Consider the following 20,989-nt stretch of genomic DNA (forward strand, 5'->3'; position numbering starts at 1 on the left):
ACCAATTATCGACTTATTATTTTAGGAATATTTTTTTTTGGATTTAGTGTTTTAATATATCTGGAATTGTCGAGTGGTTACACGTTTTGTCATTTACCACCACAAGACCAATACTGATTGGGGAGTACCAACATAGATCTTAACCATCATAGACTAGGACTTAATGCATCTTATGACCAGGACTGTACCATCACAGGAAGAGAACTGTACCATCATATGACCAGGACTGTACCATCATAGGACTAGAACTGTACCATCTTATGACCAGGACTGTATCATCATAGGACCAGGACTGTACCATCATAGGACCAGGACTGTACCATCATAGGACCAGGACTGTACCATCATAGGACCAGGACTGTATCATCATAGGACTAGAACTGTACCATCATAGGATCAGGACTGTACCATCATAGGAACAGGACTGTTCCATCATAGGACCAGGACTGTACCATCATAGGACTGTACCATCACAGGATCAGGACTGTACCACTGTACCATCATAGGACTAGGACTGTACCACTGTACCATCATAGGACCGGAACTGTACCATCCTAGGACCAGGACTGTACCATCCTAGGACCAGGACTGTACCATCATAGGACCAGGACTGTACCATCATAGGAACAGGACTGTACCATCATAGACCAGGACTGTACCATCATAGGACCAGGACTGTACCATCATAGGAACAGGACTGTACCACTGTACCAACATAGGACCAGGACTGTACCAATATATGACCAGGACTGTACCATCATAGGACCAGGACTGTACCATCATAGGACTAGAACTGTACCATCATAGGAACATGACTGTACCATCATAAGACCAGGACTGTACCATCATAGGACCAGGACTGTACCATCACAGGACTGTACCATCATAGGACCAGGACTGTACCATCATAGGACCAGGACTGTACCATCACAGGACCAGGACTGTACCATCATAGGACCAGGACTGTACCATCATAGGACCAGGACTGTACCATCATAGGACCAGGACTGTACCATCATAGGACCAGGACTGTACCATCACAGGACCAGGACTAGCGCTCTCATTCTCCCTAGCACTCCTCCATTTTTTATTTCACCCCCCCCCCCCCCCTCCCCCTTTCTTTATCGCTTTCTCTCACTCACACATACAGAGAGACAGCGAAATTTTTCTTGTATCTACTTTGTCTTTTGTCTCTTTTACTGGTGCATTTTTTTAGCTGTTATGAACGTGTGTAGGCGCGGGGGGGGGGGGGCAGTTTGATCGCGAAAATTCGTACAATTCCAACAGGGAGCGTTCTACAACTAGACCATGCTTTAAACATGTCACAGCGTGACGTGACCATTCGTCTGCGTCCACGACAAAATCTCGCGAATCTGATAAAACACGTTACAAAAAAATAAACGGGCGACACTTTTTTTTTAAAAGACGGAAACAAATTAACCCTTTAGTCCCCGCCCAGTCACCAAGGTGCAAACATCTTGTCCAGTCCTTGAGGCGTGACGTCGTGGGTTAAAGGAAGGTGAACTTTTCGATTTAACCGCTGCTGGCTCTCAAGTGGGACGGAATAATGTGACAGTGCCGGTATCTAAGAATGGGGTGGGCGGGGAGGGAGTGTGTGTGGGGGGGGGGTGTTTGTTTAAACTATTTTAACTCAATGTTTTCTTTCCATTACACTTCCCATTGCGCGCGAGGTGTCCGCGGAATCTTGTTTTACCTGCAATAGGTGTAAGAGTTTTTTTTGTCGGTACTCTGTGAATAAACCATTTCGAATGTTAAAAGAAATTATTTGGGCATTTTTCTGAGTTGTTCGGACTGTTCGTGTCCAATGGCATATGAGTGCTTTAAGGTGTGTTGTATGTGTGTATTGTATGATGTATAGATGTTGTTTGTAACTGTGGCTATTCAAATATGATAACACAATCACTCTGTACAAAAATAACTAACTCAATTATTCACTCATCCGTATTCATTGACAAATGAACCAAACTGCATATACCATGATCATTTAACTACTCTTTGTCTCTCTCTCTCTATCTCTCTCTCTCTCTCTCTCCCTATATATATATATATATATATATATATATATATATATATATCATTTAACCACACACACTAAATACATACTATATAATATGTATACGGGTAAATGAAAGTATATGGGTATGTCTATCAGAAGGTTTGTATTTTATGCATTACTTCACCTTTCATCCGATTATCATGAAACTTTGGAAAGTTAATAAGAATATTCCTGGAAAGGTTTGTGTTGAAAAAAAAAAGTTAAATATTGGTGGGGTGACTTGGCGCTCAGGGTTCCACAGCGTCTGTCTTTACCCCATGGGTCTGTAGATTGGACGTCTTGCACGGGGACGGGCAGAGGTACGACCCCAGGGTCAGGTGGCACGGATCAACTTGGGTTTCCAATATAGAGTGTAGGGTCATTTGTGGAGTGTAGGGTTATTTGTGAAGTGTAGGGTCATTTGTGGAGTGTAGGGTTATTTGTGAAGTGTAGGGTCATTTGTGGAGTGTAGGGTTATTTGTGAAGTGTAGGGTCATTTGTGGAGTGTAGGGTTATTTGTGAAGTGTAGGGTCATTTGTGGAGTGTACGGTCATTTGTGGAGTGAAGGGTCATTTGTGGAGTGTATGTTCATTTGTGGAGTGTGAGGTCATTTGTGGAGTGTATGTTCATTTGTGGAGTGTATGTTCATTTGTGGAGTGTAGGGTCACTTCTGGAGTGTATGTTCATTTGTGGAGTGTGAGGTCATTTGTGGAGTGTATGTTCATTTGTGGAGTGTGAGGTCATTTGTGGAGTGTATGTTCATTTGTGGAGTGTACGGTCATTTGTGGAGTGAAGGGTCATTTGTGGAGTGTATGTTCATTTGTGGAGTGTGAGGTCATTTGTGGAGTGTATGTTCATTTGTGGAGTGTATGTTCATTTGTGGAGTGTAGGGTCACTTCTGGAGTGTAGGGTCATTTGTCGGGTGTAAGGGTAAAGCTTAGGACTTATTATTGTGATTAGGCTACGATTATTTTTTACACCATATTTAAGAGTGACGCTCCCATACTACACATTGAATGTTCTCAGACCTTACATCTCCTTCATCATTAAATCTGTTTCAAGCAACCAAAACATTGTGTCTTTCTTCTGTTAAACCCCAAATACATACTTTTTAAGTCGTGTATCCTAGCCACCTGAGTGAGCTTAATTAATCATTCATGTATTTCAGATAAACCCTCCTCATTTATTATTTGTTTGTTTCCAATTTTTTTACGTCAGATGTCAACCTCCGAATTTATCATTTTAAGCATATTTTCTAGATATACTTTAGATGTCACCTTCCTAATTCATCCTTCTATAGTTGAGTTTCCAAGCGTTGAATTTTAAGTGTCACCCTCCTCCAACTATTCCATAATCAAGTACTCAGGTCTCCAAGTACTCAGGTCTCCAAGTACTCAGGTCTCCAAGTACTCAGGTCTCCAAGTACTCAGGTCTTCATGTACTCAGGTCTCGAAGTAATCAGGTCTCCAAGTACTCAGGTCGCCAAGTACTCAGGTCTCGAAGTAATCAGGTCTCCAAGTACTCAGGTCTCCAAGTACTCAGGTCTCCAAGTACTCAGGTCTCGAAGTACTCAGGTCTCGAAGTAATCAGGTCTCCAAGTACTCAGGTCGCCAAGTACTCAGGTCTCGAAGTAATCAGGTCTCCAAGTACTCAGGTCGCCAAGTACTCAGGTCTCGAAGTAATCAGGTCTCCAAGTACTCAGGTCTCCAAGTACTCAGGTCTCCAAGTACTCAGGTCTCGAAGTACTCAGGTCTCCAAGTACTCAACTCAGTCTCCAAGTACTCTGGTATCCCAGTACTCCAAGTACTCAGGTCTCCGTGTTTGTTTCACCATGTTTAAACCTGATTTTGATTAACTACATACAGATAAAAACCAAGACTAGTAAAGATATCAATAAGAAAGAGAGCAATGATACAGAAAGTACTTACAAAGACAGCAGTGATAACGACAGCGATGATAATGAAAACGACGATATAATTTATGCTAGTTAAAAAAACAATAATGAAGATTAGCCATTTGTTTTGTGTCATTTATTTTTTTAAACGAATTTAGGGAATAAAATGCTGATCTTGTGATATTTGCAAAATGACATACAAACATACATGCTCGTGCACACATACATAACCCAAAATGGCTTACATATAAAAGAACCAACATACAGGTAACCCAAAAGTAACATACAAATGTGTCATAAAAACACACATACATACAATATTCTTATGAATGCACAAGTAGACAAATATGTGTCATCACTAAGTCATTCATCAAATTCACAGATCAAATAAATGTCATCGTCATGACATATCAAATAGATGACATTAATGATACCAAATCAGCGAAGTAGAACGTACACTAATATACATTTTTATCCTTACAGATAAATTGTGTGGGTTGATAATGACATTTAAAAGAAAATGTATTGTCTCATTATTTCTGTCAATTTGTTCAAATAAAGTAAAATAAATATGTTACACATTTGTTACATTGAGCACATGTGTAATTTTTTTTTAAACTGCGCCTAATGAACCGCTAGAAAACTATATGGATTATCTGTCTTTACAAGGGACATAACTCTCTTATTGAACTATGTAAACACACCGCAGTGGTCGTCCATTAATGACGTCACGTTCACTTTGGGAGAGGGGGTGTGAAATTATAAAACTACGAGCCGGCCCGCGGCATAACATACGCCGCTATTTAGTTGTTGTTTTTCTACTTTTCAGTTATTCATAATTTGTGAATTCGACAGTACCAACGCTGCCACTGAAAATATTTCTTTAAAACACTTTAAGTAGCTCGTTAAGGACCATAACCCCCACCTTCCTCCCCCCCCCCCCCCCCTCTACCTTTAAAATCGTTGGCTCTGCTTGTAAACATTTAGAGTGAACACAGCTCACTAAAACCATGTAGGGGTGGGGAGGTAGGGAGCGCGTTTACAGCTTGTTTTCTAGGCGAGTTTGCAGCTTGTTTTCTAGCGGCTCCCAGAAGAGAATTATATATATAGATTTTAAATTAATGTTCGCAGTGATTTCGGATTTTCTAAAGACTTTTTATGCGATTTGTAAAATGTAACAAATATCAATACTGTCTCAATTTTTCATTTTTTAGGGTGTTTGTGTGTGTGTTATTACAATATATAATGCTAAAGGTTAAGTAAAAATGTGATTTTTAAATCTTGACATCATTTATGGACGATCCCTAAGAAAGATTCAAGCATTCAAATATAATTATTTTTTTTAAACTATTGATCCAATCTATTTATGAACCATTGCTTGACATGACGACACTCTTCCTATAAGTTCGACTAGAGACTGTGTACAAGAGACGTGTACCACTACGTGCTTATTGCACGAATAAAACTAAATATTCATAGCAATGAACCGTCTGTACAATTGTTAAAATATTCTAGTGCATAAGGATATTTTAATCTGGACAACTTTACTGTTATAAATAAAACTATTAAAGGGCGACAACCTGAGTTTTAATTATCCTGACGGGGTTACTGTTTCTTTTATCCCATTACTTTTTGAAGACAAACTTTTCATAAAAATTATCTATTTATAAGCTTTTTATGTACGAACATCATATAGATTCGGTATATATTATGAACATGAAATTAAGAAATAAAGATGTTTCACTCTTAAATGACAATATCAGCAGCAGACCTATCATGAAGGTCACCAGGTCAATTAATCATCTAATTACTGACCACGACATAAAAAATATCTCCCTATAGTTTTAGGAATTCTCAGTCCTCTAAACGAAAATAATCGTTCCTCTGTTAAAACGTACCTCTCAAAACATGTAAACATTTATCTTAGTCCAAACACAAGACTTCAAAAATCAGTCTATTAATGTAAACAAAAGTAAACTATAAAAGTGTAAAGAAAAATAAATCTCCACTTTGAAATCAAATCTAACATTTCAAAATCAGTCAACATGATTCTATTTTCATATTAATATTTTATTGTTAATTTATTAAACACATAAACAATTGTTAAAAATTTTCCAAATATGTGACAATTTCTATACAATTATACCACATAATATATTCAATTTCACATTCAAACGAGGGGTTGATCTTTCAAAAGAGGGATTGATTAGTGGAATTTATAACCCATTCCTCATCACATCAATAAAAAAAACAAGCGTACTTCTTCCCTCACAAAAAAAAGTTTTAAAATTTCAAGAAACAAAAAACAAAGGTATGGCGATCAAATTAGTTTTAAACTTAACCCACATAAAAAACATAAATTTTAACTTGAGGAAAGAAAATGGCATTTAACAAAATAATAATTACAATAACATATAGATATCTACAATCTTATGTATCGTGGTTTATTTTTATACATCCAGCTTTCAAATAAAGATAAAACTAAAAAAAAAAACGCAAAATTGGCAAGATTTTAAAGATTATACTGATCTAATAAATAAACCACATTTATTTATATTTGAGTAATTAGGTTTGTGGGAGGGGGACGAATTATTTACATTTGTTTTAAAAATAAATCTGTCAAATTTGTAACATCACAACACATTCAGCAAGCTAAGGAAATCTTTCTTGTTTAGACTATCAAACAAAGGAAATCTTTCTTGTTTAGACTATCTAACAAAGGAAATCTTTCTTGTTTAGACTATCAAACAAAGGAAATCTTTCTTGTTTAGACTATCAAACAAAGGAAATATTTCTTGTTTAGACTATCAAACACAGGAAATATTTTTTGTTTAGACTATCTAACAAAGGAAATATTTCTTGTTTAGACTATCAAACAAAGGAAATCTTTCTTTTTTAGACTATCAAACAAAAGAAATCTTTCTTGTTTAGACTATCAAACAAAGGAAAACTTTCTTGTTTAGACTATCAAACAAAGGAAATCTTTCTTGTTTAGACTATCAAACTCTATCTCTATAAATAGATAGATAGATAGATAGATAGAGACTATCAAACAAAGGAAATCTGACTTTTCTAAACAATTAAACAGCAGAAATCTTTCTTAATTAAACAATGGAAATCTTTCTTGTCTAAGCATTTGAACAAATAAAATCTTTCTGGTCTAAGCATTTGAACAAATAAAATCTTTCTGGTCTAATCAATTAAACAAAGAAAAATATCTAAACACTTATTAAACAAAGGCAACATTTAAACCCTAATGTCATCATGTACATCCATTCTATTAGTCTGACTCACTGTGATCAAAACAAGATATCATCTCTCTACATTGATGAGAAATGTGTACAATTACCTGTACAATTTGTTTTAACTTTAATTACTATAAATCGTATACTTCAGACTTACATTAATTATTATCGATACTAAACTGATAAATTATGTTATTTACGAGTATCAATTTACATGCTTTTTTTAAATCAGTGTTATCACTGAAGAAAACTTGTAATATATTTTAGTTTAACAAAGTAAAACTAGAAAATCTTAAATTTTATAATTTGATTTTTTTTTCAATATTTTATATAAAAAGGATACCAATTTAATGTTGCTTTTAAAATTGTTATCTATTAACAATTACACATCGTATCCAATTGTAACAATTCAAAGAGAAAAAAAAACAATTGAAACCTAAACTGCCTTGTGCGCATGCGTGCAGTCATCACGAAATTAGCTTTAATTCGTGACGTTTCTGCGATTAGGTTTTGACATCCCATCCTGGGTCTTCAGGGGCGGGGTAGGGCTGGGTTCCAGAAGGTTCCACCACCACATCGTGACGTATAACCTTTCAACAAAATTAACCGACGCAGTTCATTGATTTTTTTTTTCGACGCAGCCATTTTTTTTTAAATGGACTAACGACAGCGCCCTCTGCTGGTTCATCAGTGACGTCAGCCGTCTTGTAGCAGGGACGCCAGAGTTATCGGTTTTTAGACTAGAGTTAATTTCAGGAGCAAAAATATACTTTTTTTTTACTAATACATGTACTGTTAGATAAATTTAGCTACGGGGAAATTGAAACCAATCAAGGACAAATGCAGTAAAACTGAAATATCCACCAAATTGCACAAAGAAATGTCTCAATTTCACCGCCATATCTGTGTATGAAATTGAACATGATCCGTCTATTGTACATTGCACAAACTTTGTTGGGTAAGATTTAAATATAACTGAGCCGAATATGTGACTATGTGTCTTTATAGAAGGAAAACATGGAACATATTAAAACGGGTATAATCCTTGTAGAATACCACCACATATATTAAATATAAACTGTCGTATTTGCGGGATTAATTGTTTTGGGATTTCATTTTTTTTAAAGAAATCCCTCACATAATTGGATGTTTAGGGGGGAAAAAATTGTCAAAAGAAAACAAAGTGACGTCATTTTCTTTTTCTCTCTCCACCACAAATCACACGGGCTATGCACAGCAAGGGGCAGATAAATTGTCACAACCATCAAAATTTAGAGTTATCGTTCTTGGATAAAAGTTTGTTTATTTTATATCCGGGTAACGATTTAGATTTTGTTTCCCAACACTTCACAAATTCATCTACGCACTCTTCATCGTCTGTTCCTCCTGACGATTCACTCCCGCCTGTTCTCATCCTTATCTGTTTTTATCTTCCCGTCGACGCTGCCCATGTGCTGCCCGTTGGGTGCCTGACCAGGGGGCACCTGTGCCCCGCCGGTGTACGTTTTGTCAATGATCTTGAGCGACTCGTTGAGGTAGTTCATGGCACAGTTGAGCGAGGCCACGACGGCGGGCTGGCCGAAGCCGTGGGTGAGCAGGGAGAAGTGGGTCAGGTGTCTCTGCATGCCGGGCTCCAGGACAGGGGTGGGCCGGGTGTTGTTCAGGGGTGACCTGTCCTGCATGATGACGTCAATGAACTCCTTCAATATTTGTCTGCAAGGGGAGACAACAATATTTATGAGATGTATACTTTTATAAAATATATCTATATCTAAATTTATTTATAAATGATTTGTTTGTAAGCGACATAGCTATACATTTGTGTTTATAAAATTACATACTTAAAAATAATATATTTATTCATATTTGTATAAAACAGGAATATTTACACTTCTATAAGAAGCTGATGTGAAAACTGTAACACTAAAGCGAACATGCAAGCAAAATGACGCTGTAAATTACATGTCTGAGATGAAAAAAAAATGCAAGAATTTCGCCATGCATAAAATGAATAGACTAGAATGATGGGTATATTTTTCTCATGAACTAAAATAAACTATTGTCTTGTAATCCTGTGAAGTATTTTATTCTTTAATCCCTTAAATAAAATTGCAAATTGTAAATTATACGGTGTTGTGTTTTTCAACGTAGACTTAGAGAACTTAACTACATCAAATTAACATTAATTTAATTGATTAGCATTTGACAGCTGAACTATGAGAATTTTTAAATATTTTTTATATTATTTTTTTCTCGACACATTTTTTATTCAAGTTAAGCTTCAGCGTTGTAAACGGATACCCTCAAATTGGGTGTCAATTTTATTTCATCTTTTAATTAAATTTTCATGTGCTTTTATTTTCAATGCTCAAAAAAATCGATTAAAAAGTAAGCCCAATGGGGGGATGGGGGGGGTGGGGGATTTGTTAGTATCGATGACGGGGGGGGGGTGAGTGTGTTTATCACAGGGACTTGGGCGCAATTTTTACAGGCTGTCGTCTGGGGATTTAGACTCAAGAGGCGAGCAGACGGACAACTCACTTGGAGGCCAGTAGCATGTTCTTCCGGTTGTGGTAGTCTCCTGGGTCGACGTGCCTCGTGTTGTACTCGGCGATCTGGCGGGAGGGGAACTCTGTCTCGCACAAGTACGAGTAGTCCCTGGCTAGTCGGATTGTCTCCCCTGAAAGAAAATAAAGAATTTTTTTAAAAAGTTGTGATCAAAGAATTTTGTTTTATTATTTTCAGACCTCCGACTCGGGTTCAGGCTCCGGTATAAAACGAATACACTTGTCCAATTTCCGGAGCTCTAAACAGACCTTGTTTGGTGTTTTGTTTTGTCCCTGTGTTCTAACGTCACAGTTTCCAATCGACTCTCGACTAACTCCGTCTCCACACTCCTGCCCTTTATCAGAATCTAACCCCCACCCACCACCACCACCACCCACCCCCCACCCACCACTACCACCACCACCCCCCACCCACTACCACCCCCACCACAACCACCACTCCACCACCACCCACTACCACCCCCACCACAACCACCACTCCACCACCACCCACCACCACCACCCCCACCCACCATCCCCACACCTTGCAATTGAATGTACATTCACGACCTCGCGCGTGCTGATGACGAGGTGCGCAGATTGCTCACAACCTAGTTGGGCTGTTACACGCTCTGCCTCACCTCTCATCAAGATGCGCCGATCACGAAACACAAGGGGCGGCGGCGAATGTTGTTGTTTTTTCAATGTAAAATACCGCCATCTACAGGAACCACTGAACCGTGGAGACGAGTTTTTAATTATTTTTTTTTTACATTAACCCCGTATTGAAGCCAGAGAGTGGCTTCAGAAACACCGGCGCTAATGACACCGTTTATCTTTAAATTGTCGCCCCTTGTTTTTACAAGATAGAAAAAAATTCAAATTTAATTTAACTCTGTTTTTCATTGAAATATAACCATGTAACCGCACTTGTCCCCCTTACTTCCCTCCTCCAACTTTACTGTGTCGTGGTCTTCTCCCCCCCCCCCCCCCCCCAATGGATTTATACCACCAGAACCACTGCACGGTTCAGCAACCACATCCATCCGTGATGTTTGTAACACAACGACATCAACAAAGAAACAATGAGGGGAACGCTACGAGCATGTAAGGGGACGGAACTCTAGAACAGTGCAGCCATTAATAAAAATAGGGGAGTGAAACACGACTTTAAGTGCAGTGGTTTTACTTGTCCTCTTTCTTATTTCTGTTTTGTTGGTTGGTTGGGAAGGGGGGGGGGGATTTACTCTCATCGAAAAAAATAAACCTGTACAGCAATTGTTTATTTGTTTACGTGAATATTTTTAACAACAAAATCTAGGCTGGGCTACCGATTGTTGTCAACACAGTATTGGGTACTGTGCCTAATTTGGGTTGAGGCAACTACTTTAACACCCTTGGTTACTGCACAGGGTGTCACCCTTGGTTACTGCATAGGGTGTCACCCTTGGTTACTGCACAAGGTGTCACCCTAGGTTACTGCACAGGGTGACACCATAGGTTACTGCACAGGGTGACACCATAGGTTACTGCCCAGGGTGACACCATAGGTTACTGCACAAGGTGACACCATAGGTTACTGCACAAGGTGACACCATAGGTTACTGCACAGGGTGTCACTCTAGGTTACTGCACAGGGTGTCACCATATGTTACTGCACAGGGTGACAAACTAGGATACTGCACAGGGTGACACCATAGGATACTGCACAGGGTACACTTGCATACACACATACTGTAATCCATACATTATGATATACACGTAAGCTTCCATACACACACATAATGATACATACACTAGCCTACACATACTCATAAATACACTAGCATACACACATACTCATATATACACAAACACACACACACATACTCACACATACACTGTTACACACACCATACACACACTGTTACACACACTGTTACACACACCTTACACACACCATACACACACTGCTACACACACCATACACACACTGCTACACACACTGGTACACACACCATACACACACACTCTCACCCACGCACTCACAGACACCAGGACCGCTCACCTTCCACAAGTGACGTCAGCAGGGTCACGTTGGCCGCTTTCCTCCTGCCCGCTGGTAGACTCAGTCCTATCTTCTCCAGTTTGTCCCTCAGTGACCGCCCTCCGTTCTTGGACTTGGCTCTGTGGGTGGAATGGAGGGCTTGGGTTAGATGGGCTTGGGCTTAGTGGTCTTTGTTGGATTAGCCTTTGTTATGTTGGGATTTGTGGGCTTGGCAATTGGATTTTTAAACTTGGTCATGTATGGTTGTTGTTTTTTTTTCCCTTTTTACTTTCTCGTATATACGTAGTATAGAGAAAGTATTGTAATCGTGCAAAAAAAAAAATCGAGATTTTTACAAATCTCGACGTTTTACACCTCACTGATACGGAAAAACATAATTTTGCAATCTTGTCCGTATGTCTGTGTGTGTGTGTGTCTGTGTGTGTGTCTGTCCGTGTGTAAACACGATAACTTGAGTACCGTTACAGCTAGGTTGATGAAATTTCATATATAAGTATTTAATCAAAATCGTAGATCCGTATCAACTTTTGAGCGATTTCCGATAACCGGAAGTGGTACTTTTCCTACTTTGAATTTTTTAAAAGCCTATAACTTGAGTACTATTTCAGATAGATAAATGAAATTTCACATGTAAGTAAAAGATCTAATTCTCTACCTTCTGTTAAATTTTGAGTAATTTCCGTTGACTGGAAGTAGTAATTTACGCTACTTCCGATTTCTCAAAAAACTAATGTAAATTTTAAAAGTACTAATAATATTGCGCACTATTATGCGCTTTTTTTATTTGCGTTCACTTGGTGTGCAATTAATTTGTCTACGAGATTTTATTCTATTTTTAAAACTTTAAGTATTTAAAATGGATTAAAAATCATGTCTATAACCCGAGTTTCCATCCCCTGTTATTTTATATAAGAATATTCGAGAAAGTTTAGGGGAGATCACTCCCGGTTTATTTTTTTGTGTTGTTGTTTTTTTTTTTTGTTTTTTTTTTTGTTTTTTTTTTGGGGGGGGAGGGGAATTGGTCATAATTTGGGAAGGGTAGCCTTGTGATAAATTGTGGGCTTACTTATTAGTTGAGTTAAATGAGTGGGTTATCTAGCATGGGCTTATTTTTGTGGGCTCGGGTATAGGTTTTGGCTAGGCGGGCTTGATATAGATTGGCTTGGTTAGGTTAAGGTTAGGTTTACTACATGGCAGGTTAAGTAGGAGGTCGGGGGATAGAGCTTATACATTTGTATCTAGATTCTAGATGATAGAAGAATTAAACTGGATGAGATTTAAGTTTAACACGACCGTTCGATTTTTTTAAAGTCGTAATTGACAGGTTAATTAGGGTTAGTAATTGATAAAAATAGCCAACCATTGTACCAGTTTTTTTTTAATGGTACATTTGTCATTAATTATTAGGTTAATGGCTGGCTAAATCCAAACAAATATTTTTGCGTTTCGGTAAAAAGTTGTCAGAACACATTATGGTTTGAGTAAAAGAGGTGGAGGAGAGGGGGAGTGGACAGAAAGGGGGAACAGTGGATGAAAAGGAGGTGGGGGGGGGTCAGTGGGTTGGATATAAAGGGGGGGGGGGGGTGTCTCGTTTAAGTAAAAATGTGAAGGAATAGAAAAATCTGCACTAATTGATATGTGAGATTGTGGAGAGGATCATTTCCATATCCCTGGAGCCGGGATAAACATTCACAGATAGCTGTCGATTAAGACGGGTAATTAACCGAGAGGGGGCGTGGCGCGTGAGTGGGGGGGGGGGGGGAGCTGGGGCTCCACGGAGGAACAAAAAGACCAGGGGGGACGGGGTGGAGAGAGTGAAAATATAATTGAACTAAATGATCGTGTCCAAGTTAGACCATGCATGAAATGATCTCTCTCCACGCGCTCCCGTCCACGGGGGACGCTCGACTTGTCTTTGGTGGGGGTGGGGGGAGGGGGGGGGGGGTAAAGGACTCACCATTAGCTGAACAAGGGTTGGGTGGGGAAGGGTGAGGATATAATAATAGTTTGAGCGGTAGGGGGATAAACGTCTTATTGTTAGATTTAATAATTGATTGCAAACAGTTTAGAAAAATTTTATTAAAAAATTAAATAAAATATATTTAAGAGAAATATTTGAATGTTTAACCTTAAACTAAAAACTAAATAAAATGTTGAAAAAAAATTTTTTTTAAGCAAATTTTATTTAATATCGAAATTTTGTTGGTATAAAGTGTGTGCTGTTTGCTGGTTTATAATTTTATTTTAAAGATGTACTTAAGAAAACTGAAGAACCTTTTGCAGAATAAACAAAAACCATTTACAGTGAGCTCTCATCAGCGGCTCACCCTCCGCCATTTTGGATCTCACCATCTCTTCAGACCCCCCCCCTCCCCCCCAAAAAAAATCGGTAGTTCACCGGTCCGAATGTGGTCATTAGCCAAGAAAATTGGCACCTCCCTAATTTTGTTAAGCCGGCCGAAGCTGTGTCCAGTCGTGCTCGACATACTAAAAGGGGTCCGAGTCCACACGCGCAGTGAGTACTCACCCACCCCCCCCCCTCCCTCCCCACCCCCCGAGGGCTATTCCTGGGGATTAAACCCACTCCGTGTCAGAGTGGATCGAATCTGCATAATGTCTCACTTGAGCCGAGAAAAGCATCTGCTGCGCCCTCCCTTACCCCCTCCTCCGGCCGTCGTGTCGGTCACCGTCGTCGTGTCGGTCGCAGAGGGTACGGTCAGAGCCGGCAAGTGATCAGCGGACTGAGGGGGGCCAAGCGGCTAAGCTTAGCCGGCTAATTACTCTCTGTGGCCGGTAATCCAAAGACGACTTGGCAAGTGACGGGTCTCGTACCTCGGCGCGGGAAAACCCGCTAAAACTTTCGGAAAAACCCGGTATAGCTGTCGGATAAACGAGAAAAAATCTGACAGCTTCGTCAATGCTATGGTCACTTTAATGTCAATATTTTGATGAAGAATTAGGATCACTTTTTTTTGCGACATAGAATTTCACTTGTAAATGGATCTCAATTTTTTTTCGCCTCTTCACCCACTTTGATAAGTGTTGATACTGACCAACATGGCTATCTTAACAATATGGTTTCGGTAAAATGTATTCATCCGCTGAATCGGATCTTTGTGGAACTAACAAATTTTCTTCTTAACAGTTCACAGAGTTAAAGAAACAATGTCAAATTCATCATCTAAGCCGTGTATACCTCTGTGCATGCTTACGTGTCCAGTCTACCTTATTACACGCTGAAATGTCCATTTTCCAATAAATAAGGGGTACGAAACATGTTTAAAAAAACATCAACACTACTTGTTTTAGCCAATCAAGACAAATAAAAATCGCTTTTCTGATTTTTCTGAAGTCGTTGTTTTAATCGCTCGTGTCATTTTATTTTTTCCCCATCACAAAAAAAAAAAAGTTTTGAAATCTCGGGTTGGTGTCAGCCAAGTCGCATCGGTAGCTTCCCTTTGTGTCCTGTATTGTGAATCATGTTCGCCCCCTGCCGGGCGAGAAATTACACGGTGGACGACACGACAATCCGACCATCTTGACGGAAATGTAAGGGACGTAATCAGGCGAAATTAGGAATTATCTTCGGCAGTAGGGAAGAGTTATCTGCAAACTGTACGTGTCTTGGTGTTTGTCGAGGGGGGAGGGGGATGAGGAGGAGGGAGGGGGGCTATAGTTGTACGACAAGAAGAAAAAAGTCTTTAAAAAAACAACCCGGGAATCGGTTGGCTTGAAATCTGAACAAGGTTTTAATCAGAGCGACGCGACGTTGAGGACAATTTTCAAGCGAGCTGAGACGTAGTGAGTAGACATGGATGAAGGTTTGGTGGGGATGCGTAAATTGTCCGGGCAGGCGTATGTCGCATCAATGGATGCCGGGCTATTGATTGCCAGGAAAGATGACGTCGTTCAGCACAGGTTTGGGGCCTTCTTGGTTTGCTAACGGTTGGATTCTTACCGGTTGGGCTACGGTTGGGAATTCGGGTTGTTAATATTTGGGCTTTCTTGTTGATCATTGTTCAAGGGTTGAGCATCTTATAAGCTTTTTTTCGTGGGTTTGATAACTATTTGGCTTCCTTGGGGAGAGTTTGTTAATGGTTGGGCTTTCTGGGGGTTGGAGTGTTACTGCTTGCTTTCTAATTGGTGGGTTTCCCAATTTCCCAAAATGTATTTTTAGCATAGGATATGTCATCGCGTTGTTGTTAGGGAGTTGTGTATGAAAAGTTATGTAAATGTGAATAAATTAGTTTGAAATGTTTGTATGCTTCGGATTTACTTATAAATTGCCCGAGTTAAAAGTTTCCAAGACGCCAAGGTAGAAACGTTAGTAGGTTAAAATCAGATATTCACAACGAGTTTAAACGAGTAGGCAAAGGGCGAGTCGTCATGTAGCTACATGTTCAAGGTAAGTGTGAGTGTTAATATAAGACGATAGGTTCTAGGGTAATAGAACGGCTTATAATCAAAATTTTTACATCAGGTTTATACTAGTTTTTTTTTTAATTTATGTTTTAAATTGTGTTGTCTAAATAAGGACAACTGGCAGAGTGAATGGGGGGGGGGGGGGGAAGCGTCATGTGGGAAGGTTGGGGGTGGGGTCTACAACTGGTTAATGGGAACACGTTCAGTATAAAACACGTCCCGTCCCAAGCTCACGATATCGTGGATTATGGGAACCGCTCTCAGTCCGCTAACTCACAATGACAGTATGGGGACGTTTACCTTCATGTGGCTCATCCCTAATGTAAACATCGGCCCCACAATGTTGTAAAAAAAAAAAAAAAGCATGTGGGGTAGTTCCCGTTATTGATTGAAAATGTGAGTGTGTTATCTCCCTTCTAAATTCGTGAGAGTGTATTATTATCTCCCATGTTGGTATTGTACTGTAAAGTGTGGATCATCGCAAGGATCGCAAGGAACAGTGGGGTGTTTGGGTGTGAGGGGCTTTGATACAACCAGCAGGGGGTGCTGAGATGGGGTTGTGTGCAGGGGTTGCACAGTGGGTGTAGAAAAAGAGAAGTGTGCGAGCTGAGTGGAGGGGGGTGGGAAAATGTGCTCACGCCTGCACGACGAGCATGCTCCAATAAAACTCGGGTCTACTCGCGTGTTTTTCGTGTGCTGTAATTGGGCTCGAGTGTCGGGTGAGAAAAACGCCCGGCAACAGCTAGCTAAACACCGCTGGTCAAGTGAGTTGTTTACGGGCATCACGTGACCGGGGCCGTGAGATCGCCGCCGCACGAGTGTGGGCAGAGGATCTCCAAGCACGGGTGGGGGGCGGGGTGTACACGGGAGGGCGCAGGATCTCGGACCGTCTCGGACAATCACGGCGGGTCTCGAGAGCTGGAAGCTCAGCCAAAAGCTCTTCATCGACGTGGACACAAGGGCTCTTACTCCATGCGGACACAACTTCCCCTTTGATTTCAAACAAAACAACCAAGCACGATTTTCAAGCATTATTTCTCCCTCCTTCATTTTTAAACTTCCTTTCCAATTTCTTTTTTTTTTTTCACTCCAATTATTTAAACAATCTAAATTAGTCAATTTTTATCACATATCGCCATGCTATTCTTAAATAATATCCCTCCGACTGTCGTCCCCCCCCCCCCCCCACCCAACCCCTTTGCAACCCAACCCTCGCCCAAATGTTATTTGTTACGCTCCTGTTTTCCGATGACAACTTCCTTTAGCTAAGATGGCGGAAGCGAGACTCAGGTCCAGGCGAGGCTCTGAAAGGCTCTTGAGATGCGCGCTCCTTGTTTTCAAAAGACACCATTATTTTTTTTTTCCTCGCACCCCCTCCTTCCCCTCTTGTTGTTTAGGGCCAGCTATTTGCAAGCCTCTCACGCCCAAACTGGGGGTGGGGGAGGGGGCACGTTACGGATGGCCGGCCCGGCAGGGGTTTTGTTGTTAGTGTAAACACAAGCTCAAAACTTTGCAGATGTCTTCAAAATTACAACTTTAAGGGAGGGGGGGGGGGGGGGGGGGAATTAGAATTACAACTTTAAGGGGGGGGGTGAATTAGAATTACAACTTTAAGGGGGGGGGTGTGAATTCGAATTACAACGTCAAAGTGGAGGGTGTTAAAATTACAACTTCGGATAAACAAGAATTTAAATTAAACTTGAAATTATACGAATCAGAAATCACGCGTTCTTCAACTAAGTCATGCATTGGCCAATCGGTATTTAAGATCACGAGAAAACGGCCTTGTAGTTGTCGGCATTTTTATTACTATTTGGTGAGATCTATGCTAAATCATATATTGCCCGCCACTTTAGTGCTTATATTTATTATGATCTTTGACCCTATACGTTTAAAATAATGATATTTAAAGAGGAGGTTAACTTAAACTTTATACTAACGTTTTGCGCCTAAGACATCTGAGAAATTCCGGCTGTTAGATAAACTGCCGGCTTTTATTTAACCTACCAGCCGTTACAAAATTTGCCGGCTATTACCAAACTTGCCGGTCACTACAACAATCACCGCCTCTGATCCGGGGGCGCCTACGACCCTGCGCGCCCCCCATCTATTCGATCGCCGTTCTCCCTCGCCTATTTCCTGTGTCAACACCGCCCTCTATTGGGCCTCGGTTCAGGGCAATCATTGGTGCATTAGTCGTCTCGTTACTTCCTCGCTTTTTGCGCATGTACGAGCAAGGCGCACCGGAACCTGCGCAATCGATCCCCGCGCAGCCTCTTGCTGAGTCCTCCATTCACGCGCATCGATTTAGTCTTTTTACCGAAGTAGAAAAAAAAAAATTAGAAAAAAAAAAAAATCTAAAGCGGAAAAAAAAATCCCGTTCTGAATTCGATTGAGCAAAGAGTTATATTACTAACAGACAAATGAGCCGTGGACTTCGCGGAAAGGACAAATTTTATCCGTCCGCCGAAATTACCATTGCCGTAGATTGGTGTAAAAGAAGGCGGCGGATTGAAACTAAATTCTGAGCTTTAGATGACACAAAGACGTGTCACGTGTCTGACTTTAGAAACAATGTACCCGGTATCAGCGTGAACCGGTGGATAATTAAAGTTGAAAATTTAGTAAATCCGTAATTAGCGTGACTAATTATGGGTGTTCATCTGAACAACACTCCAAAGAAGTGGAATTTTTTTTTGTTGAATAAGTGACGTCAGAGACTAGCGCCGTGTATGACGAAAGTCGTGTAGGGTCAACATAAAGTACGGCCGCGTAGTGTTAAACCAACGACGTGTAGGACCCATAAATTGTAATACCAGCGTCGTGTAGGACCCACATATTGTAGTACCAGCGTCGTGTATGACCCACATATTGTAGTACCAGCGCGATATAAGACCCACATATTGTAGTACCAGCATGATATAGGACTAACATCGTAGGACTAGCTTCATATAAGAGAAACGTCGTGTAGAGCCTTTAGAATGTTTAAATGATCGAAAAGTTTGATCCTTAGATCTTACTCTAGAAACCATACCTGATTACGTTTATTAAGATTTCGTTTATCTACACAAAATAAAAAATCTGGGCAAACAAAAACTGCTGGAAAAAATGTTTATCGTCCCCTATTTTAAAAATTAAATCAAGTATCCCATCGTGTTTTTATTTAAATCTAAAACAGTAGCGACAACCGGATGTCTAGAATTATGAGATTCTAAACGTATGATCAAAACAACATACCACATCTCTTAAAGTTCCCATCAACACCATAGAGATGGAAAGTTTTAAAAATTATGGGATAGCTCCAGTCGATATCCAACTGGTAGCCTAGGCAACTAAAAAAAGCAATCTTCAACTAATATTTTTAAAGCAATTATTGAATATTAATTAATTTTTTAAAATTATATTGATTTTGTGTAACACAATTTATATGTCAAAACATGTTTTTTTAGTGGAAATGCAAAAGAGCTGTGTATAGGTTCCAATATTGTTTGTTTTACAATATCGCAAAATATCGTTCCTAAATCTGTTGTTAGAATTTAGAAGGTTAATTTAAAAGATCTGGTTATGACAAAAAATGTTATAGACAATCAAAACGCGAGGAACAAAGTCGCCTAAACACCCCTTACAAAATGTTTAACATAATTATTACCTTTTAAGTTATAAGTTTAAATATAATGCACATAATCTATGCAATAAATGTAAAGATCACTTATACGAAAAGGGTAACTTCGATGATTCAGCAATTTGAACAATTTCTTGGGAAAAGACTAATTTTTTTGTATTAAAGCGGTTATGTCGTAAATTAACCCCTTAATTTATGCAATCCCGGCTCATTCATTAAATTATTTGCCTAGTTTGTGTAATACCGGCTTTCATTCATCAACAGAAACTGTTATAACTGGGATTAGCATAGGATAGAAAACTAGGATAGAATATCGTTTAAATCTTAATAGTATTTATGGCCACACTACTATATTGTTTCATTGTAGATTAGATAGATCATAATAGCTGTAATAGGAATAACCCTTAGTGTATTTGATTGAACGTTCCCTTACTAGATACAAGTCTGAATAGCCTGTAGTTGTCCCAGTCGTAAAAAGTTCGAGTTAATGTATGCATAGGTCAAGCGCCCGCCCCTCGCGGGACTGCTGGGGTTAGGCAGGGTTTGGGTTACCTTAGGGTGAAGTTGGGGCCGTGCGAATGAATTAAGTTAGTTGAATGCTAGACTTGTTATCGTGTGGAAGTGTGTGTCTTGTGCTCCGTGGCAGAACTCTGTGCTAGTTTATTTCGTGTATTAAAAGTCTTAAAAATCGTACGTGTGTTGGCGTTATTAAATCAAAGTTTAAACTGTTACCTCAACCCTCACTGCAGTCATCACCACCATCAAAACAAAGCACACCGATGACTACATAACATTTGGTGGAGCAGCGAAATCTAACTAGTTTCTTTTCCGTCAACTTTCAAATTTTTTGTGTGCTAGACAGTTTTAAATCATCAACACTGCCACGCGTCTTCGTTTAATGTCATCGTCAAGAACCGTATTGTATACTATATATTTTTTTTGTCGGTATTGGATAACCCTAATGTTGAGAGCTACTACCTGCGCAAACGTTTGGTTAACATATATGACTGAGATAGTACCCCTTACCAGTGCTGAACTGTTTTCTGTTTTAACAAGGATATTTCTATTGTGAAAGTGATCTGATTCGTGCTTTACTACGAGGAATCAACATCCCTACTTGATACTTGGGCGAAGCTTACCTACACCTAAGGACACTA

The 20,989-nt window shown here is 39.7% G+C and overlaps 1 protein-coding gene across 1 annotated transcript in view; it reads right to left on the reverse strand.

The window, feature by feature from the left end:
- Positions 1–7,111: 7,111 nt before the first annotated feature.
- The window catches only part of LOC131946709 (transcription factor AP-2-beta), a 121,311-nt gene continuing 107,433 nt past the window's right edge, over positions 7,112–20,989 (reverse strand). The window contains exons 6-8 of the mRNA XM_059307623.1: positions 11,789–11,907; positions 9,737–9,875; positions 7,112–8,908 (exon numbers count right to left, since the gene is read on the reverse strand). Coding sequence (XP_059163606.1) covers positions 8,590–8,908; positions 9,737–9,875; positions 11,789–11,907 — 577 coding nt within the window. The 3' untranslated portion in view covers positions 7,112–8,589. The remainder of the gene's footprint in view (positions 8,909–9,736; positions 9,876–11,788; positions 11,908–20,989) is intronic.

The sequence above is a fragment of the Physella acuta genome, unplaced genomic scaffold, assembly GCF_028476545.2.
Source record: "Physella acuta isolate Inbredline_101_S28 unplaced genomic scaffold, ASM2847654v3 ptg000567l, whole genome shotgun sequence".
Lineage (NCBI taxonomy): Eukaryota > Metazoa > Mollusca > Gastropoda > Physidae > Physella > Physella acuta.